This window comes from Mauremys reevesii, linkage group 25 (genome assembly GCF_016161935.1).
Source record: "Mauremys reevesii isolate NIE-2019 linkage group 25, ASM1616193v1, whole genome shotgun sequence".
Taxonomy (NCBI): Eukaryota; Metazoa; Chordata; order Testudines; family Geoemydidae; genus Mauremys; species Mauremys reevesii.
The window spans coordinates 6,290,610-6,312,339 of NC_052647.1; the positions used below are offsets into that span (position 1 = coordinate 6,290,610).

Here is a 21,730-nt window from a genome sequence, read left to right on the forward strand (position 1 = left end):
GGAAAAATCTCGCTGTCGTGCAATGTCACAGTTGACATTAAGCATGGGGAGCCCATTCACATGCTCTAGTCCCATAGTTAAACGGAGATCTTTCCGATTCAACACATTGAAGGTGCCTTCACCTGAAGCCACTGATGCAGGCCAGCTGACAATACTTTTAACTCTTTAATATGACAAAATCTATATCAGTTAAAAAAAATAATATTTCTTACCAAATCACACCTCTTATTCACTTAAATTTGCCCCTCTAAGCTGAGCGTGGGTCATATTTTGATCCAATAGGGACGTGCATAAAAACAAGTTGCAAAACTTATCAAAAGACAAAAAATTAACAAGTGTCTAAATTTGAGGCCCCCTTTGAAATTGCAGCCCAGGCCAAATGGCCTCCTGGCCCCCCTCTGATTGGCCCTGCCCGCGCCTGCTCCCACAGAGCATGGGGCCGGGCTCACCCCTTTGCCCGGCACTTGGATGGGGAATAAACAGACCCACAGAGCAAACCCCTTGTACTGCAGAGATGCACTGGGGAGAGGGGAGGGGACCCTCGCTGGCCCCAGCACGCAGCATCTGAGCTGCTAGTGTCCCCCTGAGCTGGGAAGGGGCCTCGTGTCTGGGCCATGGAAATAGCACCGTGTGCTCTGCCCCCCATGGGCCCTGGGGAGGAGAGAATAGCCACAGCACAGTGTGCCCCAGCCCCACCCTCGATCCTCCCCCATGGGTCCTGGGGGGCAGGGAATAGCTGCAGTGCTGGGCCCCGGCCTCGGCCCCTACATCAGGGGCTAGGAGCAGGGTGGGGGCAGTACCCCGACAGCAGCTCCACACCAGCTGGGGTGGCCCCTTTTGCAGGGTGGGGGATTCTCCAGTGGCCGTTCCACTGCCAGAGCAGCCTAGTGCCACCTGAGTGTAGCTGAGAATCAGGCCTGTGATACTTAAGCTGCCTGAGGCCGTTGCCTGGGTCCCGTCACCCAGCTCAGTGCGGGGGGCTGGGGGGTGATATGGGGAACGTCTCCCTGGCAGGACTGTACAGAGCATCCCCTCTTGTGCTGCAGATATTGACGAGTGTCTGGGGCCGAGCCCGGCAGACTGTGGACCCCATGCAAAGTGCACCAACGTGCCGGGGAATTTCTCCTGCACCTGCATCGATGGCTACGAGCCCAGCTCTGGGAAAGCCAACTTCACTCACGCGAGTGAGAACAGCTGCCAGGGTGAGCTCTCCCCTGCCCCCCATGCACCCTGCTCAGTCCCCCCCACACACCCCTGGGCTTATTCCAGGCCTGGGCTGTGATCAGCTGTGACTCTCAACTGCTGCCTCAGCGCGTGGGGCCAGGATCTCCCCTGCCTCTGTGTTTGGATTGGGACTAAACCCCTAGGTTTGCAGGGAGGCGCCAGGGAGACGGGTGGGGCCCTCGCTGTCCCCAGCCCACAGAATCCAGGCTGCTAGTGCCCCTGAGCCTGGGAAGGGGCCTCGTGTATAGTCCATGTACAGCACAGTGCGCTCTGCTCCCTATGGGCCTGGGGGGCAGGGAATAGCCCCAGCGCAGGGCACCCCGGCCACGCCCCCAATCTGCCCCCTCCCTCAGGGCTGGGAGCAGAGCCTTTTCCAGCCCCACACTGACAGGGAGCCCCCTGGGTGGGAGGGTGTTTCCTAGGGGGCCATTATGCCCCCTTAGGCAGCCAGAGCGGCCTGACCGGAGAAGGGGCCGGGGCGTTCCAGGCCCTTGTTCGCGACGTTCAGCCGGTAGTTAGAGCTTGTATCAAGTCCCAGCCGGCCGTTCCCATGGAAACCGCCCGTTACACCCCCGTTTGGGGGGCACAGAGCACCGGGCCCGTAGCACTGGGAGAACTCAGGAGCCCATTGGTTCAAACGCTTCCCCCGGCAGAGACCTCGCCCAGCCGTTCCTGCGCCAGCCCCAGGCCGCGTGGGATCACCCCAGCCAGTGCCCTGGGGCGGGTCTAGGCACAAGAAGAAATCAGCGCCGCAGGGATCTCAGCCAGCGTCCCGGGGATTGTGCGGGGATAGCTGGTATCGGGAGCCGTGTGGAGAATCCCTAGGGCTTGGCCCCAGGGGGAATTGATGGCGATCGCTGTTCTCTTTGGAAGCGCACTGATTATTCCAGACCAGAGTGTCCGGACGGGGAGCGATTCCACAGGAGCTGTTACTGTCAATTTCCCCATGGACTTAAGCCCCTAGAGACACCCAATCTCAGAGCTCCCTGCAACTCGGAGCAAGTTTGGAAGCCGCGGGAAACCCGTGTGCCCGAGGGAGGGGAGAGCTCCGGCTGCACCGCCGAGAACCCAGTGCATGGCCCCCCTTCTCCAGCAGACAGAGCGTCAGAGCTGGGGAAAGCGCTTTGGAGCAGCGGCTGTGCTGCGGCTGGATGTGTGTACAGCGCCTGGCACCACGGGGCCCCGGCTGCGGCGCTACCCGCTATAAACATCCCAATGGCACCAGGACGGGATGGATAAGGACACTGGAAGCTCCGTTCCCATCCCGCATGGACTCTTGGAAGCCTTCGGGGGCAGAACCCAATTGTACATCGTTTCCGGAATAAAGCAGGTTCTGGAAACACGGAGCCGCCTTGGTGCTGTCAGGAGAACCCGCGAGTGTCACAGGGTCGAGGGGCGGAGGAGGCAGCACTTGGCAGGATGCAGCTGGTAGGTCTGACAGGTTCAGTCTGCCCCGGGAGCAGCTCAGCCTCTGAAGAGGCAAAACCGGGCACCGGCCAGGCTGAGACACAAGTAACGCTGGCACCTGCACAGTACAGACGGGATCAGAGCTGAGGCCCATCTAGCCTGGTATCCCGGCTCCAACGGGCCAGAGCCAGATGCTGCAGAGGACGGTGGAAGAGCCCTGCAGTGGCAGCCGGGGGATAATCTGCCCTCACTTCCTGGTCTCTAATACTCAGCTGGGCTGAAGCCCAACAGCAGGAGGTTTTCTCTCTCTTCCCAAACATTTGTGCCCTTTAACTATGATCCCTCTGACTGTTTTCATCATCCGTAGGAATGTCCAGTCGCTCCTGGAATCTTGCTAAATTCTTGGCCTCAGTGACTCCTGTGGTGGGGAGTTCCACAGGCTAAACGCACATTGCGTGAAACAGCCTTTCCTTGGCTCAGTTCCGAATTTCCCCTCTTCTCACTTCCCTGACTGGCCCTTGCTCTCGTGTTATGAGGTGGGGAGAACAGAAGCTCCCCATCTCCCTTCTCTGTCCCCGTCAGTCATTTATAGACTCTTAACACGTCACCTCTTACGTTCACTCTAAAGTGACAGTCCCAGTCTGTTCAATCTCTCTCCACAGAGGGTTTCTCCAGCCCCTGATCATTCTCATTGCCTGTCTCTGAACCCCTCTGGTTCTGCACTGTCCTGTGTGCAAGGGGGTGCCCAGGGCAGCTCGTGGGGTGCAGAGGAGGTCACCCCATTGACTGATATCCAGGCATTAGACCAGCCCTCGTGTTAGTCTCTATCCCCTTCCTCCAAACCAGCTCCCCATTTGTCCCCTCCAGGGGCGGACGCCTCATTCAGGCATTGCCGTCTGCACTGATATCACGGCACTGGGCATCGCCAGATCCGCTTGGGAGCTTTAGCAAGCAGCAGGCTCGTGTCCTGGCAGGGCTGCTTTTCCCTTCCCAGCTGGAGTGGCTTATTCCGGACAATAGCCACTTGCTCCTGTTCACTGGCCCAGTCACTGAACTCCTGGCTCTAACCAGCCCCGTCTGCCCAGAGCACGGTGCATGTCGGACGCCTGGGTTATTCCCCAGCAGCGTCCCCCAGTGCCCAAGGTCCAGCTCCTAGATCAGCCTGACCCAGCACTTTCTCTCTCCTTGCAGACATTGACGAGTGCCAGCGAAACACCACAATCTGTGAGCCCCACGGGAACTGCATCAACATGCCAGGGAGTTACATGTGTAAATGCAGAAAGGGATTTGGGAAGAGTCAAAAGTATACGGCTAAGATCTGCACAGGTACAATGGGAGCTGGAAACAGTTGTGGCAAAGGCATGATGCTTCTGGCTTGTCTGGAGTGTTGCTTACTAGTGGCGTTGCCTTAAAGTCCCACCTCCTGGAGTCACGTGATTCTGCTTTTGGCTAAAATCAAATGCATTTTAAAAAAAAATCTTGTCATTTTTAAACCAATCTTGACTTTTTTGCAGCCTGGCTCATGGTTTGGGATTTTATTGATTGCTTGGCGTTGGCGATGCTGTTAATGCACCGTCACTGAGCTGACCCAGGATCTCTGACACTAACCCGCATGCCTGGATGGGGAAGCTAACCAGGTTGCCCTGAGGTCTCGCTCTTTCTCTGCACCACACTCAGGCACAGTGTCTGTTCTGACTCTTACAAATTGGAAACTGATCACAGGGACTGAAGGTCGCCATGTCTCTTGCCATGGTGCTTAATTCCACCGAAGCACGAGCGTAGGGAATGTCATTAGAAGCTGCAAGATCCCCCCAAACCTGCAGCTGCAATCAGAGCTCAAGATGCTCTTTCGTAACAGAGCTTTGAGGTGGGGGCAGGTCAGGTCTTTGTAAAGCAAACTGGGCTGAGACGGAGCCAAGGACTCTGTGTTGGATCAACCTTTAACACAGCTTGGGCTCAAAAAGCCCATTAGCTTCTGGAACCCCATTAACCTCAGCAGCTGCTATGGAGCTGACATCACAAAGGAACCAGTTTGGGTCATTAGCAGGAATCAAACCTAGGACCTGTCTGCTGAAAGGATACAGCTCAACTGCTAGAGCTAAGGGAGTAACTCCATTAGCTAGTCATTGTAGCAGGCTGTTATCTACTTATGGGAACCAGCCACCAGAGCAGGACAAACTTGCTCTCTCCTTGTTCTGTGGCCCAGCAGCCTTCGCCAGAGGCTGGCACATACAAGCCCCTTCATAGGCATGGCGTAGGCCCGTTGCCTTCCAGTAGGTTTAACAATGGAGCAAAAGTTTGAATTTCCTGCCAAAGGAACAAGGGATTTTTTCCAGCCCTGATGCACTCCTGGCTGTGAGCCAGGGGACACGAAGCTCCTGTCTGTGAGGGGGAGCAGAGGGTAAAATCTGCATGGTGAGGCAGGGGAGACACATTCATGGCCTTCTATGGAAGAAACACGCTGAAAGAGACAAGTATAGGGGATAGGATGTGAGATGGGAACTCATGAGACTTGGGTTCTAGTCCCAGCTCTGTTACTGCTGGGTGTCTTTGGGCAATTCCCTGCCTCAGTTTTCTCTCCCACCTCTTGTCTATTTAGACTAGAAGCTCTTTATGACCGTGTGGGTGCAGCGCTCTGGGTGCTGCCTCTACACAAATAATGACCGAGGGGAAGGGGTGTAGCGGGAAATAGCAAAACACTGTCACGGGAAAGAGAGAGAAGGAGAATCTGAGAAAGAGCTGCTGGAACTCGGCCCAAGGGAAGGATCCATGAGCGCTCTGGACTCTCCCTGCTGGTTGACTTGTTTGCCGATGTCCAGACGAAGGGGATTTTAGCCACAAGGATTTCTGTGAGAACCAAAGCGTTATGGATAAATATCAGGGAGAGCTTAGTGGCTGGAATGAGTGCGTCTCTGCCCGTACAAGTCGGGTCCCTAGGTAGAAAACCCCACTCCCTGCATGGAGTGAGTGACCCCGCTGCACTATGGAGCCCCGACATCCCCCGTGTATCCCCCTCTGCCCGGCAGCTGGCGCTATCTGCGTTGGCAGCCTGGCGGGTGCACGTCCCTCCAGCGTTTGGCTAGATCACGGCAGGGCTGTCTGTGCTCGGGTGGGGTGGGGCCCATCTGTCAGATCAGACTCTCCACAGCGGTGAAAGGCCCCAGGAGCCAGCGAGGGCAGTAAAGTCCCCTCCGTTTGGGGCCGGATTGGTGACCCGCTGGGTGGCGACTCCGGCTGGGGCTATGTTGGGGTCAGGCTGGGCAGGTCTCTCCCGGCTTCGGCTTCCACAGGCTGGATCGGCAGCGAGTGTCGAGCTGGCGTCATCCATCCGAGGGCTCGGTGGATTCGCCCCATGGGGCCCTGGGCCTAGGGGTCACAGCAGGGTCCGGGAAAGGACGTTGTTGGGCTGCTGCTCACTGCTCAGTGTTAGGAATAGGGGGATCCCCTGGGTCCAGCTGGCTTCCAAACAACCCGTTTACCAGCCGTGCAGAGCCTGGCCACATGTCGGGGTCTGCGGGCTTCTGCCATAGACCCCCGTGAGCCCCACCAGAGAGCAAAGAAACTAGTTTAAAGGGACATCACCCAATTCCCCTGCACTCCCCTGGGTGCAGCCCACCCACCCTTCTCCTAGTGCTCCAGGGGAGGGGCGGGGCTGGGTGTATCCCGAACGGGGAGGGGACCCATCGGGCTGGGGTCTGTAACGCTGAGCGTGGCGCCCCCTTCTGGCGACTAGCTCCAGTTCAGTGCCCCCTTTATTCTCCTCCACCATTGCAGCTCCCGGAGTCGCGGCTGCCCCGTGTCTTGGCCGTCCGGCCAAGTCACGCTGTGATCCCCATTCTGGGGGAGCCTTTCAAAGTCAGACCCCTCTGTCCTATGCCTGCTAGTGAAGCCCTTCCTCCGGGGCTCCTAGCCCCCCTGGGGTCTTCCTAGCCCCCCTCGCCTCAGGCCCCCACCACTGGGCCCAGCCCTCGAGCTGTAGAGAAGCCCCACCTGTCCCCTCCCAGGCGAGCTTCCTTCTAGCCAGCGCCCTGCACGCAGCCTGAGTCACTTCCCCTTTGCAGCTTAACTGGCTGATCGGTCCCCCCCTTAGCCCTGCTCTGTCAGGGCTGGTGCAGGGAGGGGATCGCAGGGTCCTGGTCTGGAAAAGGTTGGGCCCCCTGATCTGGGGGATGGGGGAGGGGTTGTGCTGCAGGGATTGGGGCCCTGCACATAGCAGGGAAGAAAGGAAAATAGAATGGGGGGGCGTAGATGGAGCAGACAGACTGACCGACAGACCACGCCCCCTGCAATCGGAGGTGGGTACCTCCAGGAGCGGTGTCAGGGTTTTGCTGCCCTAGGCTGCAGGGCTCCTCCTCTGAGCATTCGGCGGCGGGGGGGTCCTTCTGCTCCGCGTCTTCGGGGCACTTCGGCAGCGGGTCCCGGAGCGAGAGAAGGCCCCGCCGCTGAATTTCTGCCTAAGACCCAGAGCAGAAGGACCCCTTGCCACTGAATTTCTGCTGAGGGCGGCAAAATGCCACCCCCCAAATCCTGCCGCCCTAGGTGACCACCGGCCCTGGGTGCCTCCATGGTCATTCGCCCCCAGTGAGCCCCCAGCCGTGCTGTGTGTGACCCCCTCCCCCGCTTTCCCCTCTCAGACATCGACGAGTGTAACAAGACCCCAGATATCTGTGGCCCCAACGCCACGTGTATCAACACCATCGGGAGCTACTGGTGTGAGTGCCGGGCCGGCTACGTACCCTCCAACAGGAACATCACCCTGTGCCAAGGTGGGTCCTGCCGCGGGGGCATGGAGGGGGCACCTGGGGGGCTGGGCAGGGCCTGGGGTTACACAGGCAGAGGTTTTGCCCGAGGGGGCAGGGAGCTGGGAACTGGTCTGGGATGTTGCGCCAGCCCCCTGCCCCCATGGACAGGGTCCCTCTGGGTCTCAGCCCTGGCCGGGGAAGGCTCAGCCTCCAGGCTCTCCCCTCCCCCAGCCCAGCCTGTCCATCCACTGGGGTGTTTCCGGTTGTCTCAGAGCCACAGTCACCAGCGAGCCCAGGTCTGGCTTGGAGATAGGAGCAGGGGCCAGTCTGGGATGAGACTGATCCGTGCCGGAGCCAGGCCGGGGAGGGGTGAGCAGGGCTGCCACGGGCCAGGTGTCTCTTCCTTAGGGTTGCCAACTGTCTAATCACACGACCCCAAACACCCTTGTCCAGTGATGAGCTCCCAAAATCCTAAGAACCGGTTCCCTACTGGGTCCACTCACTCCGGGTTTTCAGCGAAATTTCGGTGGCGGGTCCTTCACCCGGAGCGAGTGAAGACCCCCTCCACCCCCACCGCCAAAGTGCCGCCGAAGACCCGGTAGGGAACCGTGTGGTGAGTACAAGCCCCATGTGCCTGTCTCCCCCCCACACTCATCCGACCCCAACCCATGTCCTGCCCCCGACTTCCCCCCCTGAGAACCCACAAGTATCTCCTCCCCCCCCCCCCGCCACCGGGGTAGCAGCAGCAGCCTGGGGCTCCGGGGGCTATTTAAAGGGCTGGGGCGATAGAAGCAGCGGGAGCCCTGGACTTTTTAAATAGCCCCCAGAGCCCCGCAGCTCTGCCCCAGGGCTCCAGCAGTGGGGCTCTGATGGCAATTTAAAGGGCCTGGGGCTTCCAGCAGGGGCTGGAGCCCCAGGCCCTTTAAATTGCCCCCCTGGGGAAGCCGGGCCACCCTGGTACGGTGCACCAGCTCTTGCGGTACGCCGTACCGGGGCATACCGGCTTACTTTCACCTCTGCCCCTACCCAACTCGTCCCGCTCCCTGTCCCCTGACTGCCCCAACTCCATCCACCACCACCCCGACAGACCCCCAGAACTCCCAAGCCTACCCAACCCCCCCATTCCCCGGCCCCTGACCGCCCCCAGAACCTCCGCCCCCTCCAACGTCTCCCTGCCCGGCCCCTGCCTTATCCAACCCCTCCTCCCAGCCCTGGCCCAGCCCCCTTACCATGCTGCTTAGGGCAGCGTGTAAGGATGCCGTGCGGCCTGCTGGAGCTTGCACCCCCCCCACCTTTACCTTGCTGCTTAAAGTGGCAGGAGCTGAGCTGCCCAGAGCGCTGGCGCCGGTGGCTCGGCACACTGCGGCTGTGCGAGGGGGGGAGGGGCCAGGGGAGCCTCGGCCTCCCCAGCTGGGAGCTCAGGCGTGGGACAGGACGGTGCCATGGGCTGAATGTGGCCCGGGAACCGGAGTTGTTTGCCCACCCGCCTGCTCCTTTAACAGCCAGTTCTACACCGGCTTCTAAATTTAACAGCCGGTTCTTGCGAACTGGTGGGACCTGACTCCAGCTCACCACTGCCCTTGTCCTGCCCCTTCTCCGAGGCCCCACCTCACCCACTGCATCCCTGTCCCTCCGTCGCTCGCTCTCTCCCCCCCTCACTCACTCTCCCCAGGCTGGGGCAGGGGGTTGGGGTGTGTGGGGGGGTGCAGGCTCCGGGCTGAGCCTGGGGCAGGGGGTTGGGGTGCAGGTGGGGGTGTGGGGTACAGGCTCTGGGAGGGGGTGTGAGCTCTGGGATGGGGCTCAGGGCTCAGGCAGGGGTTGGGGTGCAGGAGGGGGCGCGGGATACAGGCTCTGGGAGGGAGTTTGGGTGCCAGAGGGGGCTCAGGTGGTGCTTACCTAGGGCAGCTCCTGGTCGGCAGCACAGCGGGGCTAAGGCATGTGGAAAGGTGGGTTCCCCCCAGTGGGCAGAGGCGTCTGTACCCAGCAGGTCTCTCTGCAGAGCAGATGGAAACACATCAAGAAGTCTCAGAGACGGGAGCAGCAGGGACAGGCAAAGCCGAGTGTAAATGGAGGGGAGAGAGAGACAGAGTGAGACGGGGAGGAAGGGAGGGAGTTTTGTAGCAGCTGCATGTTAAAATATTGGCAGGGCAGGACTGGCATGTGCGCAGAGAGCAGCCAGTGGGGCTGGGAAGAGAAGGGGATTTTCCCCAGGCAGGAGTGAGTTGAGATGAAAATCTGATATGAAAACTCTAACGTCTGCTCCTCTCTTCCCATCGCTCCAAGCCCCCAGCATTAACTCCAGCGCTGAGTTCGAGGGAATCAAAGAGACGTGCAGGAATTTCTCTCTGCAGGTACGTTTGACCCCATCATTCATTTGTGGGGGATTTTGCCCTGTGTTTTGTACCACTAACATGGAAATTCCCAGACAAAAACCTTTGCTGTTGGTATTACGGTGACCCCTGAAAACCCCATCCAAGATTAGGGCAATTCTGTGTTTGTTCCTTTCATCGCTGGGACTCGATCCTCCTCATCCTTCTAGTAGAGCAGAAGAATTATTTCTCGTGTCTTGCTTACAACACCCCTGCTAATACGTCCCAGAATGAGAGTTGCTTTTTTTGCAACAGGATTACACTGTTGACTCATATTTAGCTTGTGGTCCACTATGACCCATAGATCCCTTTCCGCAGTGCTCCTTCCTAGGCAGTCAGTTCCCATTGTGTATGTGTGCAACTGATTGTTCCTTCCTAAATGGAGAACTTCCTTGTTGAATTTCATCCTATTTACTTCAGACCATTTCTCCAGTTTGTCCAGATCATTTTGAACTTTTATCCTACCCTCCAAAGCACTTGCAACCCCTCCCAGCTTGGTATCATCCACAAATTTATATGTTCTCTGTATGCCATGATCTAAATAATTGATGAAGATATTGAACTGAACTGGACCAGAACCGATCCCTGCAGGATCCCACTCGATATGACCTTCCAGCTTGATTGTGAACCACTGATAACTACTCTCTGGAAATGGTTTTCCAACTAATTCTGCACCCACCTTAGAGTGGCTCCATATAGGTTGTATTTCCCTAGTTTGTTTATGAGGTCACGTGAGACAGTGTCAAAAGCCTTGCTAAGGTCAAGATATACCACGTCTACTGCTTCCCCCCATCCCAGGCTTGTTACCCTGCCAAAGAAAGCTGTCAGCTTGATCTGACAGGATTTGTTCTTGACAATCCATGCTGACTGCTACTTATCATCTTATTATCTTCTAATTGATATTGAACCTTCTAAAACTTCTGTAGCTTTGCTAGTGGCTGGTCCCCAGACTTACACCCCCATTGTCTTCCTGCAGGAGAGCATTGAATCTACAGACCATGTACTGTGATTTCTTCTGCTGATTTTCATGCTGTTTCTTTCCAATATGCACCTGCATGTCTCTCTGCATCTTCCTTCACTTCCTCTTTCCTCTCCCCCACGAGCACTACAACATCTGCAAAACTCACCTGCCAAGGGGCCACTCTCTGGCTGCTTTCTGTCAATGCATCCAGCACCGATGTGAACAAAAAGGGGCTTAATCCCAAGCCTTGATGTATTCCAGCTGTTACTAGAAACTGTTTCCTTTCTCCACATGAACCTCTCGCTGTGGCAACAGCACCATCGTACATGTCCTGGACACGTCTAGTATAAAAGCTTTATTCACTCAATGAGGGGTGTCAGGATCAGGCCCCTGCATAAGGCAAACACCAGTGTCGGTCGCCCTTCAGCGCTTGCAGAACTCACCCTCTGCCCTGGGTCTCTCTGCAGGGAAAGTGGCGCGGCAGAAGCAGCAGTTTTTGCTCTTTCTTTAATTCGACCTTAGAGATTTTGATGTCCACGTTCGGAGATGGGAGTTCGGCGTTATCACTGGAGGTGAGAGGCTCCACCCCTGGAATGTGCCCTGCAAACTAGTGCCCCGTGTGTGTCCCAGAGCCCTGCCTGCTGCTGTGCCGGGTTAGGTGTCTCACTGGGTTGCGGGGGAGGGAGACATATAGATACTCTTCAGAAAAGATCTGTGCCCTCCACTGCTGTGGAGGGGGGCGGGGGGGCGGTGCACCCTCTAGTGGTGTTTGTCTGTGTCTCAGGGCCGCCCAGAGGATTCCGGGGGCCCGGGATCTTCGGCGCCGGGGGGCCCTTCCGTTCCGGGACCCGCCGCCCAAGTGCCCCGAAGACCTGCGGCGGGCCCCCCCCCCGCCCGCCGCCGAAGTGCATCCCGGTCTTCGGCGGTAATTCGGCAGCGGGGGGCCCCGAATTACCGCCGCGGGTCTGCGGGGCACTTCGGCGGCGGGTCCCGGAATGGAAGGGCCCCCCGCTGCCGAATTACCGCCGAAGACCGAGCTGAACTTCGGTGGCGGGTCCCGCTCCGTCTTTGGCAGTAATTCGCCAGCAGGGAGTCCTTCCGCTCCGGAGCGGAAGGACCCCGCCCCCGCCAGCGAAGACCGGGAGCGAAGAAGCTCCTGCGCCCGGCCCCGGAAGAGTTTTCCGGGCCCCTCGGAGTGAGTGAAGGACCCCGCTCCAGGGGCCCCGAAAAACTCTCGTGGGGGCCCCTGTGGGGCTCGGGGCCTGGGGCAAATTGCCCCTCTTGCCCCCCCCCTCTGGGCGGCCCTGCTGTGTCTGCAGGCACATGCCCTCGAGTGGTGCGAGGGCACATTTGTGTTTGTCCACCCACATGCGCCCTCTAGTGTTCAGAAATGTTGTTGTTCATCAGAGGTGCTACACTGCTAACAGTTAATGGGGATTCTCCCTCAGCTCATCGGTCAGTGACCTGAGTGTTTCAGGCAGCAGGATCTGGGCTCTATCCCTGCCCTGCCAGACATTTCTGAGCAGCTGCCGGATGCAGCATAGAGACAGCCTAGGAAGCCGTGGGCTTGTGACAATGTTGTTCCCTGGCATCTGTAATGCGGGGATGGGGGAGCAGAAGCGAAGAACGAATGACAAAGGGTTCTAGCCCCAGTTGGCTTCAGGTCCCAGTGAGGCTCTGAGTCAGCCTCAGGGGACCCCCTTTGTAAAGGGCCTCACCTCTGAGAGCATTGCAGCCCCCTGAACTGGGAGAGGCTGGGATGCCCAATGCTCCCTGGGAACACAGGGGACGTGGCACCTGAGCCCCCGGACTCCTCGCTCCCAGGGCTTTTCCTTTCCTATCTCCAGAACGTGACTCTCCATTTCAACGCCCTCCTGAACAGCACCTCCCTCTGGGACAGTGGAGACAAGTGGGAGGTGGGGTCGGCCGTGACGGTCCTGCTGCAGAGCGTGGAACTGGCCGCGCTGGCCACTGCGCTCCGGTCTCCGGAGAGGACAACACAGAACGTGACGACAGAGTCTCTGGGTGAGGGGGGACGTGTGGCTCTCAGCGCCACCTGCTGGCTGCCGTGAGATACGGGGTTACACACTGTGCCCCAAATCCACGGGAAGTTAGAGCCTAAATACCATTGTGATGTGAGCCTGTGTTCAGTACAGACACAGAACAGCACAGCCCCTGCACCAGTGGTTTCCCCAGGAATTGAAATTAGGGGGGGTGTTTGAATTTACAGGGGGGGTGTCAGGACCAATGAGATATATAGAAAAGATATGAATAAAGTAAATGTTTTGTTAGGATTATGCAAATTTAACATAAGAATAATGCAAGTTACACCAAAACACATAACAGGTCTAGATTTCTAAAAAAACATACATTTTAAAAAAAAGTATTTAATTTAAATTGACTTTTGAAAAGTAAGCCATCATAGGGTAAGAGGAAAGTCCTCTCATGGATCAGTAACTGGTTAAAAGATGGGAAACAAAGGGTAGGAATAAATTATCAGTTTTCAGAATGGAGAGAGATAAAAACTGGTATCCCTGAGGGGTCAGTACTGGTGCTGTTCAACATATTCATAAATGATCTGGAAAAATGGGTAAACAGTGAGGTGGCAAAATTTGCAGATGATACAAAATTATTCAAGATAGGTAAGTCCCAGACAGACTGCGAAGAATTACAAAGGGATCTCATGAAACTGGGTGACTGGGCAACAAAAATGGCAGATGAAATTTAATGTTGATAAATGCAAAGTAATGTACATTGGAAAACAATCTCAACTATACATACAAAATGAAGGAGTCTGAATTAGCTGTTAACACTCAAGAAAGATCTTGCAGTCATTGTGGATAGTTCTCTGAAAACATCCACTCAGTGTGCAGCTGCAGTCAGTGATTCCCAACATTCTGTTTGCTTTTTTAAAAAGAACAGGAGCACTTGTGGCACCTTAGAGACTAACAAATTTATTTGAGCATAAGCTTTCGTGGGCTACAGTCCACTTCATCGGATGTAGCCCATGAAAGCTTATGTTCTTTTTGCAGTACAGACTAACATGGCTGCTATTCTGAAACCTTTGCATTTTAAAGAAAGTGATAGATAATAAGACAGAAAATATCATATTGCCTCTATATAAATCCATGGCACATGTACACCTTGAATACTGTGTGCAGATCTGGTTACCCCATCCCAAAAAAGACATACTGGAAAGGCACAAAGTACAGAAATGGGCAACTAAAATGATTAGGAGTATGAAATAGGAGAAGAAATTAAAATGACTGGGAATATTCAGCTTAGAAAAGAGATGACTAAGGGGGGATATGCTAAAGGTCTATAAAATCTTGACTGATGTGAAGAAAGTGAACAAAGTAAATGTTTTGTTAGGATAATGCAAATTTAACATGAGGAAAATGCAAGTTACACCAAAACACATAACAGATCTAGATTTCTAAAAAAATATATAATTTAAAAAAAATGTATTTAATTTAAATTGACTTTTGAAAAGCAAGCCATCATGGGGTAAGAGGGAATATCCTCTCATGGATCAGTAACTGGTTAAAAGATGGGAAACAAAGGGTAGGAATAAATTATCAGTTTTCAGAATGGAAAGAGATAAAAGTGGTATCCTTGAGGTGTCAGTACTGGGACCAGTCCTATTCAACATATTAATCTGGAAAAATGGGTAAACAGTGAGGTGGCAAAATTTGCAGATGATACAAAACTATTCAAGATAATTAAGTACCAGGCAGACTGCGAAGAGCTACAAAGGGATGTCACACAACTGGGTGACTGGGCAATAAAATGGCAAATTAAATTCAGTGTTGATAAATACAAAGTAATGCACATTGGAAAGCAATCTCAACTATACATACAAAATGATGGCATCTGAATTAGCTGTTAACACTCAAGGAAGAGATCTTGGAGTCATTGTGGATAGTTCTCTGAAAACATCCAGTCCATGTGCAGCAACAGTCACAAAAGCAAACAATGTTGGGAATCATTAAGAAAGGGATAGATAATAAGACAGAAAATATCATATTGCCTTTATATAAATCCATGGTACGTGCACACCTTGAATAGTGTGTGTAGATCTGGTCACTCATCCTAAAAATATATATATTGGAATTGGAAAAGGTACAGAGATGGGCAACTAAAATTATGAGGGGTATGAAACAGGAGGAGAGATTAAAGTGACTGGGAATTTTCAGCTTAGAAAAGAGATGACTAATGGGGATATGATAGAGGTCTACAAAATCTTGACTGGTGCAAAAAAGTGAATAAGGAAATTTTATTTAATTCTTCACATAACACAAGAACTAGCAGTCACCCAATTAAATTAATAGGCAGCAGATTTTAAAAAAACAAAAGGAAGTATTTCTTCACACAATATAAAGTCAACCCAGGGAACTCTTTGCCAGGGGATGCTGTGAAGACCAAAACTATAACAGGATTTTAAAAAGAACTAGATAAATTCCTGGAGAACAGGTCCATCTGTGGCTATTGGCCTGGATGAGAGGGATGCAACGCCATGCTCTGAGTGTCCCTAGCCTGTTTGCCAGAAGCTGGGAATGGGCAACAGGGGATGGATCACTTGATGATTCCCTGTTCTATTCATTCCCTCTGAAGCACCTGGTCTTGACCACTGTTGTAAGACAGGGTATTGGGCTATATGGACCATGGGTCTGACCCAGTATGACCATTCTTATGTAAAAATTAATTATAATAAAAATGTTTAGTACAGAAACTCCCCAACATAATGACCTTCCAAGATAGCAACAATGTGAGATAACAACCTTGGCAAATACTGCATTTTAAAAACCTTGGCCTACTGGGAAACATATTTATATAAGTTTCCATTCCCAGTCACAAATCCAGCATTCTGGAGCAAACTGACTAAAATATAGTCCAACAAACAAATGTTTATTTAACATGCCCCTCACTTTTCCCTCCACCACTCCACTCACCGGTGTTGCCCTTGGTCAGTGGAGACTCAGAGTTCAGAGGTGCTTTCACGTGAATACACCTTCCAGGTGGGGGACAAAAAGGCACAGTTTGCTCTGGCCACGGCTGTTCGTTGTGCCACCGTTCACTCCACCGCTCTGTTGCCAATGGCCCTGCACAGTCACCTTCTGCTGTCACCTACCACTGTGACCTCTATGAGTTGGTCTCTTGAGGTTCCACCAGCTCTCAGTGATTTCAGCTGAGCTCTCAGTGCGGGAACCTCGCTGCTAGTGCAGTCTGGGCTGTCTCTTACACAAAAACACTGTACCCACAGGAACACTGTCCCCACAACAGGACTAAGCACTTAGACCTGATTGTCAGTGATTTCAACTGCAGTGGTCACTTAACAGAACAAAAGACTATCTATGGAGCCTAGTCAGCTCTGTCTTTAAACAGTGGAGAGGGACAGGTCCCCACCCTCTCTCTTGATGCCTTCAAATCATCACAGGCTAAGCACAGTTCTACTGCCCTTTACTCATACAATAAGAACAACATTTCATCCCTTTTCCCCCCACATTCAAGTGGTTTGTAATCCAACCCCAGCCAAAATCTATCACTTGGACAACACAGCTCTGTTTGCTGGATACCTAGGTAGATTAGGTGTGAATGTAAATATAATCTGGCCCTGAAGTCTTAGCCCCCAGCTCATCACTAGCTGTCAGGGAGAACTCATTTAGACTTTGCTTACAAATCATCATTTGAAATTATTAGGTTGGCCAACATCACCGAAATGAATGCACTGACATCATAAAAAAACAGCTGTATAAGGAAGCTAGTCTATGTTCATACTTTTCAAATCTATTATAGTTTTTCAGATACACATATTTTATCATACACTGTATAAGCTTTTAAAGTGTGTATTAATGTTTCAGTTTAAATTCAGATTTCCAAACAGTCACTAAATTGGTATGTAACTAGCTCACAAAACTAGGGGGGGTGTTGGGAAAATTAAGGGGGGGTGTACCCCCCCCTTGGGGGGGTGTAGGGAAATCACTGCCCTGCACCAGGAAATATAACCCAGCCCTGCCAGTGTCCCCAGGAGCAACAGCAAAGCCTGAGAGGGGTTTAAATGTGATATTTGGCATTTCACCACTAGGGGCTGCCACGCTGAGCCTGGCGCCTCCCCCCACCCCCACTACTCCCCAGAGAGCAGCATTCCCAGGAAGACGGAGCCGGAATGGGGGGAGGGGATATGGGGGGTGATCAGTGTTACTTGGGGGGCTCCAAACTTCCCCCTCCCACAGTGTGGAAGAACCAAGCGGAGTGGGAGGGGGGTGGATCTGGCCCAGAATGGACAGATTCCCAGGAAAGTGGTTTCACAGTGAGGGGCTCTGTCATTCCTCACCCCACCCCCCACAGCTATCCAGACGCGGCTCGTCACAGGGAACTGCAGCCAGCACAGCGAGGTCTTCACACTGAGCGCTCACGAGGAGACGATGGACGTGCACTGTGACACGGTCACCGGGGCAGCCACACAAGGTACCATCCTGGGGATGGAGACACCCAGGGCCCAAACCACGGCACAGAGCATTTCCCGGGCACTAGAGCCCAGTCTGGGTTCCCCCCTTCCTCCCTCCCTCCCCATGGATCCCCAGGCCGGCCCTGGCCTCTGTCTCTAGCCCTGGAGTGCTCCTTGCTGGCTGAGCCAGTGGTTCTCAGGCTGTGGCCATGGAGCTGACACCTTCGTTCCTGCCTGTCCCACAGCTTGAGCCCCCAGCAGTGAGGAGTTGGGGGCACAGGGGGGAGACGGCTCATGAGAGGGTCTCTGGTATGAAGTGGGCCCAGAGAATGGAAAGGGCAGGGATGCCCTAGTCTAGCTAGACCCCCAAACGGAGATGTGGGGGACCAGGGTATCATGTACCCTCAGCTGCCATATTCAGGGCCCCGAATCCTCCAGCACCAGGGGAAGCTCATCCCTGGCCAGCCCCTCTCCTGGTCTCGCTGAGAAAATCCGTATCTTCATCTCTGATTCCTGCAGCTCAACATTTCCAGCAGGACACTTTTCTGGCAGCTCCAAGGGAGGAGGTAGCACAGTCCAGTTCCATTCCCAGGATCCTGGGTTCTATTCCCAGATCTGCCACAGACTCACTGTGACCCCTGGGCACCCGGCCAGCTCGTTCTTTGCCATTGTGTCCCCAGCTCCCTAACGAGGGATTTTCTGCTCTCCCAGCAGGTTTGGGGGCTGCTGCTTTTATTTCTTACTCCACCCTGGACTCCATCATCAGTGCGAGACGTCTCAGCGAGGGAAATCTGCCGGCTGGTGGGAAGCTGGAGAAGAGTCACCTTAACTCCAGGGTGGTGAGTGGGGCCATCGGAGACGGGAGACCCATTAACCTATCCAGCCCCGCAAACTTCACCCTGCGCCACAGACAGGTGCGTGGAGGGAGATCCCCTCTCTTTGCTCCCTAGCTGGGCTCCAGAGGGGCCTATAGAAGGCGCCATCTCCTGCCAGGCATTTGGACCGTGCTGCCTTTCTGGCTCCTGATGGTCCTGAGAAGAGGAGGCCTCCTTATTCCTGATGCGTTGGGGCTGTGTTACTGGAGGAGGTTACCGGGGGTCGCACCATGACACAGGGCCATGCAAAGTGCTCTAGGGTAACAGCTCCGCCTAGCTCACCCCTGAGCTGGAATAACTGGAAAGCCGCTTTCTGTAGATAGTGGGGTTCAGGGAATCAGCAGGAAACACTTAGGGTACGTCTACACTACGGGATTATTCCGATTTTACATAAACCGGTTTAGCAAAACAGATTGTATAAAATCGATTGCACGCGGCCACACTAAACACATTAAATCGGTGGTGTGCGTCCACGGTCCGAGGCTAGCGTCGATTTCTGGAGCGTTGCACTGTGGGTAGCTATTCCGTAGCTATCCCATAGTTCCCGCAGCCTCCCCCGCCCCTTGGAATTTCCGGGTTGAGATCCCAGTGCCTGATGGGGCAAAAATCATTGTCGCGGGTGGTTCTGGGTACAGCCTCACCCCTCCCTCCCTGAAAGCAGCAGACAAGCGTTTTGCGCCTTTTTTGCTTGGTGAACTGTGTGGACGCCATAACACAGCAAGCATGGACCCTGCTCAGCTCAATACCGCAATCGTGGATGTTTTAAACACCTCGCGCACTCTCGTGCAGTATATGCTGAACCAGGACCTTCAAACCGAGGCGAGGAGGAGGCGGATACGGCAGCGCGGCGATGACAGTGATGAGGACGTAGACACAGAATTCTCTCAAACCATGGGCCCCTGCGCTTTGGAGATCCTGATGGTAATGGGGCAGATTCTATCCATTGAACGCCGATTTTGGGCCCGGGAAACAAGCACTGACTGGTGGGACCGCATTGTGTTGCAGGTGTGGGACGATTCCCAGTGGCTGCGAAACTTTCGCATGCGTAAGGGCACTTTCATGGAACTTTGTGACTTGCTTGCCCCTGCCCTGAAACGCCATAATACCAAGATGAGAGCAGCCCTCACAGTAGAGAAGCGAGTGGCGATAGCCCTGTGGAAGCTTGCAACGCCAGACAGCTACCGGTCAGTCGGGAATCAATTTGGAGTTGGAAAATCTACTGTGGGGGCTGCTGTGATGCAAGTAGCCAAAGCAATCACTAAGCTGCTGCTACGAAAGGTTGTGACTCTGGGAAACGTGCAGGCCATAGTGGATGGCTTTGCTGCACTGGGATTCCCTAACTGTGGGGGGGCAATAGATGGAACCCATATCCCTATCTTGGCACCGCAGCGCCAGGGCACCCAGTACATAAACCGGAAGGGGTACTTTTCAATGGTGCTGCAAGCACTGGTGGATCACAAGGGACGTTTCACAAACATCCACGTGGGATGGCCAGGGAGGGTTCATGATGCTCGCGTATTCAGAAGCACTACTCTGTTTAAACGGCTGCAGCAAGGGAATTACTTCCCAGACCAGAAAATAACAGTTGGGGATGTTGAAATGCCTGTCGTTATCCTGGGGGACCCAGCCTACCCCTTGATGCCATGGCTCATGAAGCCATACACAGGCAGCCTGGACAGTGGTCAGGATCTGTTCAATTACAGGCTGAGCAAGTGCAGAATGGTGGTGGAATGTGCATTTGGCCGTTTAAAGGCGCACTGGCGGACATTACTGACTCGCTCAGACCTCAGCCAAACCAATGTCCCCTATGTTATTGCTGCTTGCTGTATTCTCCACAATCTCTGTGAGAGTAAGGGGGAGACCTTTATGGCGGGGTGGGAGGCTGAGGCAAATCACCTGGCTGCTGATTACGCGCAGTCAGACACCAGGGAGATTAGAAGAGCACACCAGGAAGCGGTGCGCATCAGAGAAGCTTTGAAAACGAGCTTCATCAATGGCCAGGGTACAGTGTGACTGCTGTGTTTGTTGATGAACACCCAACCCCCCTTGATTGACTCATTCCCTGTAAGCAACTCACCCTCCCCCCTTCGAGTACAGCTTACTTATGCAAATAAAGTCACTCTCATTTAAAAATCATGAATTCTTTATTAATTCATTATAAAAAGAGGGAGAGAAGTAAGGGTGTGGTTTGGGAGGAGGATAGGAAGGATGGAGAAGGCCATTAAAAAATTTCACATTAATGACAGCCTTCTGGTTGGGCTGTCCACGGGGGTGGAGTGGGCGGGTGCACGGAGCCTCCCCCCACGCGTTCTTACACGTCTGGGTGAGGAGGATATGGAACATGGTGAGGGTTGAGGGTGGTTATACAGGGGCTGCAGCGGCACTCTGTGATCCTGCTGCCGTTCCTGAAGCTCCACCAGACGCCGGAGCATGTCAGTTTGATCACGCAGCAGCCCCAGAGTTGCATCCCGCCACCGCTGATCTTCCTGCCGCCACCTCTCATCTCGGTTGTCCCTCCTGTCCTCACGTTCACTGGCCTCTTTCCTGTAATTTGATACCACGTCCTTCCAATCATTCAGATGAGCTCTTTCATTGCGTGTAACTTCCATAATATCCGAGAACATTTCATCTCGCGTCTTCTTTTTCCTCCGCCTTATCTGTGCTAGCCTTTGGGATGGAGGAGGGATGGTTGAAAAATTTGCAGCTGCATGAGGGAGATAAATATTTAGAAAGATACATTTTACAGAACAATGGTTATACTCTTTCACAGTGAACAGCACTATTCACCTTACATAGCACATGTGATTTCCCTACAAGGTCGCATTTTTCATCTTAATAGTGAGTGCCTGCAGCTCTGGAGTTACAGATCTCACAGACACAGGTCCAGGCATCAGAATTCAGCTTGCATGCGGCCATGGTAAGCCACTGTCTTTTGGCTTCTGCAGTGATTTACCCCTCCCCCCCAATGCATGGCTAATACCACGCTAGCTCCCTGCTAATCAACACCCTTCCCACCCCCCCCCACCCCACCCACTGCGTGGCTGGGAGCTTGGGGAAGCCCCGCTGACCAAACACAAAAAAGATCATCGGCATTTCATTCCTCCCCTCCCCCCGCTTGGCTACGTGGAGGAAAGGATTTTTTTTTAAGCTGCTGCAGTCCACGAACCCAGTAGGAAAATGGCCATCCCCCTTAATTAAATTCCTGATTTTTAACCAGGTTATCCTGAACGATATCACTTTGCTGAGGATAACACAACAAGATAAAGAACGGATGCTTCTTGAATGCCAGCAGTCACCGGGACCATACGCTGCTATGCTTTGCCACGCAATGATACCTGATTACTTGCTACATGCATGGCGTGGTAAAGTGTCCTACCATGGTGGGCGGAACAAGGCTGCCTTGCCCAGAAACCTTCTTCAAAGGCTTCTGGAGTACCTATAGGAGCGCTTCATCGAGATGTCCCTGGAGGATTTCCTCTCAATCCTCGGACATGTTAACAAACTTTTCTAAGTAACTATACTGTCTGCGAATGCATCCCAAGTCCTCAGGGCAAATCAATCATTAAAAAACGCTTGCTTAAAAAACAATGTTTGCTATTTGCAAAGGTACACTCACCAGAGCTCCCTTCCATGGCGTCATTGTCTGGGATAGTTGCTTGTGAGGGCTGGGAGGAGGGTAATTCCGTCAGGGTGATAAAAAGCTC

The 21,730-nt window shown here is 53.9% G+C and overlaps 2 protein-coding genes across 9 annotated transcripts in view; one reads left to right on the forward strand and one right to left on the reverse strand.

Annotated features, from left to right (window-relative positions):
* LOC120391382 (adhesion G protein-coupled receptor E5-like) overlaps positions 1–21,730 on the reverse strand; it is a 1,047,477-nt gene that overhangs the window by 273,920 nt on the left and 751,827 nt on the right. The gene's annotated exons all lie outside the window — the stretch shown is intronic.
* LOC120391373 (adhesion G protein-coupled receptor E3-like) overlaps positions 1–21,730 on the forward strand; it is a 125,953-nt gene that overhangs the window by 22,910 nt on the left and 81,313 nt on the right. For 2 of the 7 annotated variants that reach the window (XM_039514990.1, XM_039514989.1), the window contains exons 5-12: positions 1,047–1,202; positions 3,823–3,957; positions 7,266–7,397; positions 9,657–9,724; positions 11,171–11,275; positions 12,551–12,728; positions 17,052–17,171; positions 17,863–18,065. In XM_039514990.1, the coding sequence (XP_039370924.1) occupies positions 1,047–1,202; positions 3,823–3,957; positions 7,266–7,397; positions 9,657–9,724; positions 11,171–11,275; positions 12,551–12,728; positions 17,052–17,171; positions 17,863–18,065 (1,097 nt within the window). The remainder of the gene's footprint in view (positions 1–1,046; positions 1,203–3,822; positions 3,958–7,265; positions 7,398–9,656; positions 9,725–11,170; positions 11,276–12,550; positions 12,729–17,051; positions 17,172–17,862; positions 18,066–21,730) is intronic. The other 5 variants (XM_039514992.1, XM_039514993.1, XM_039514991.1 and 2 more) reach the window with 4 other exon arrangements.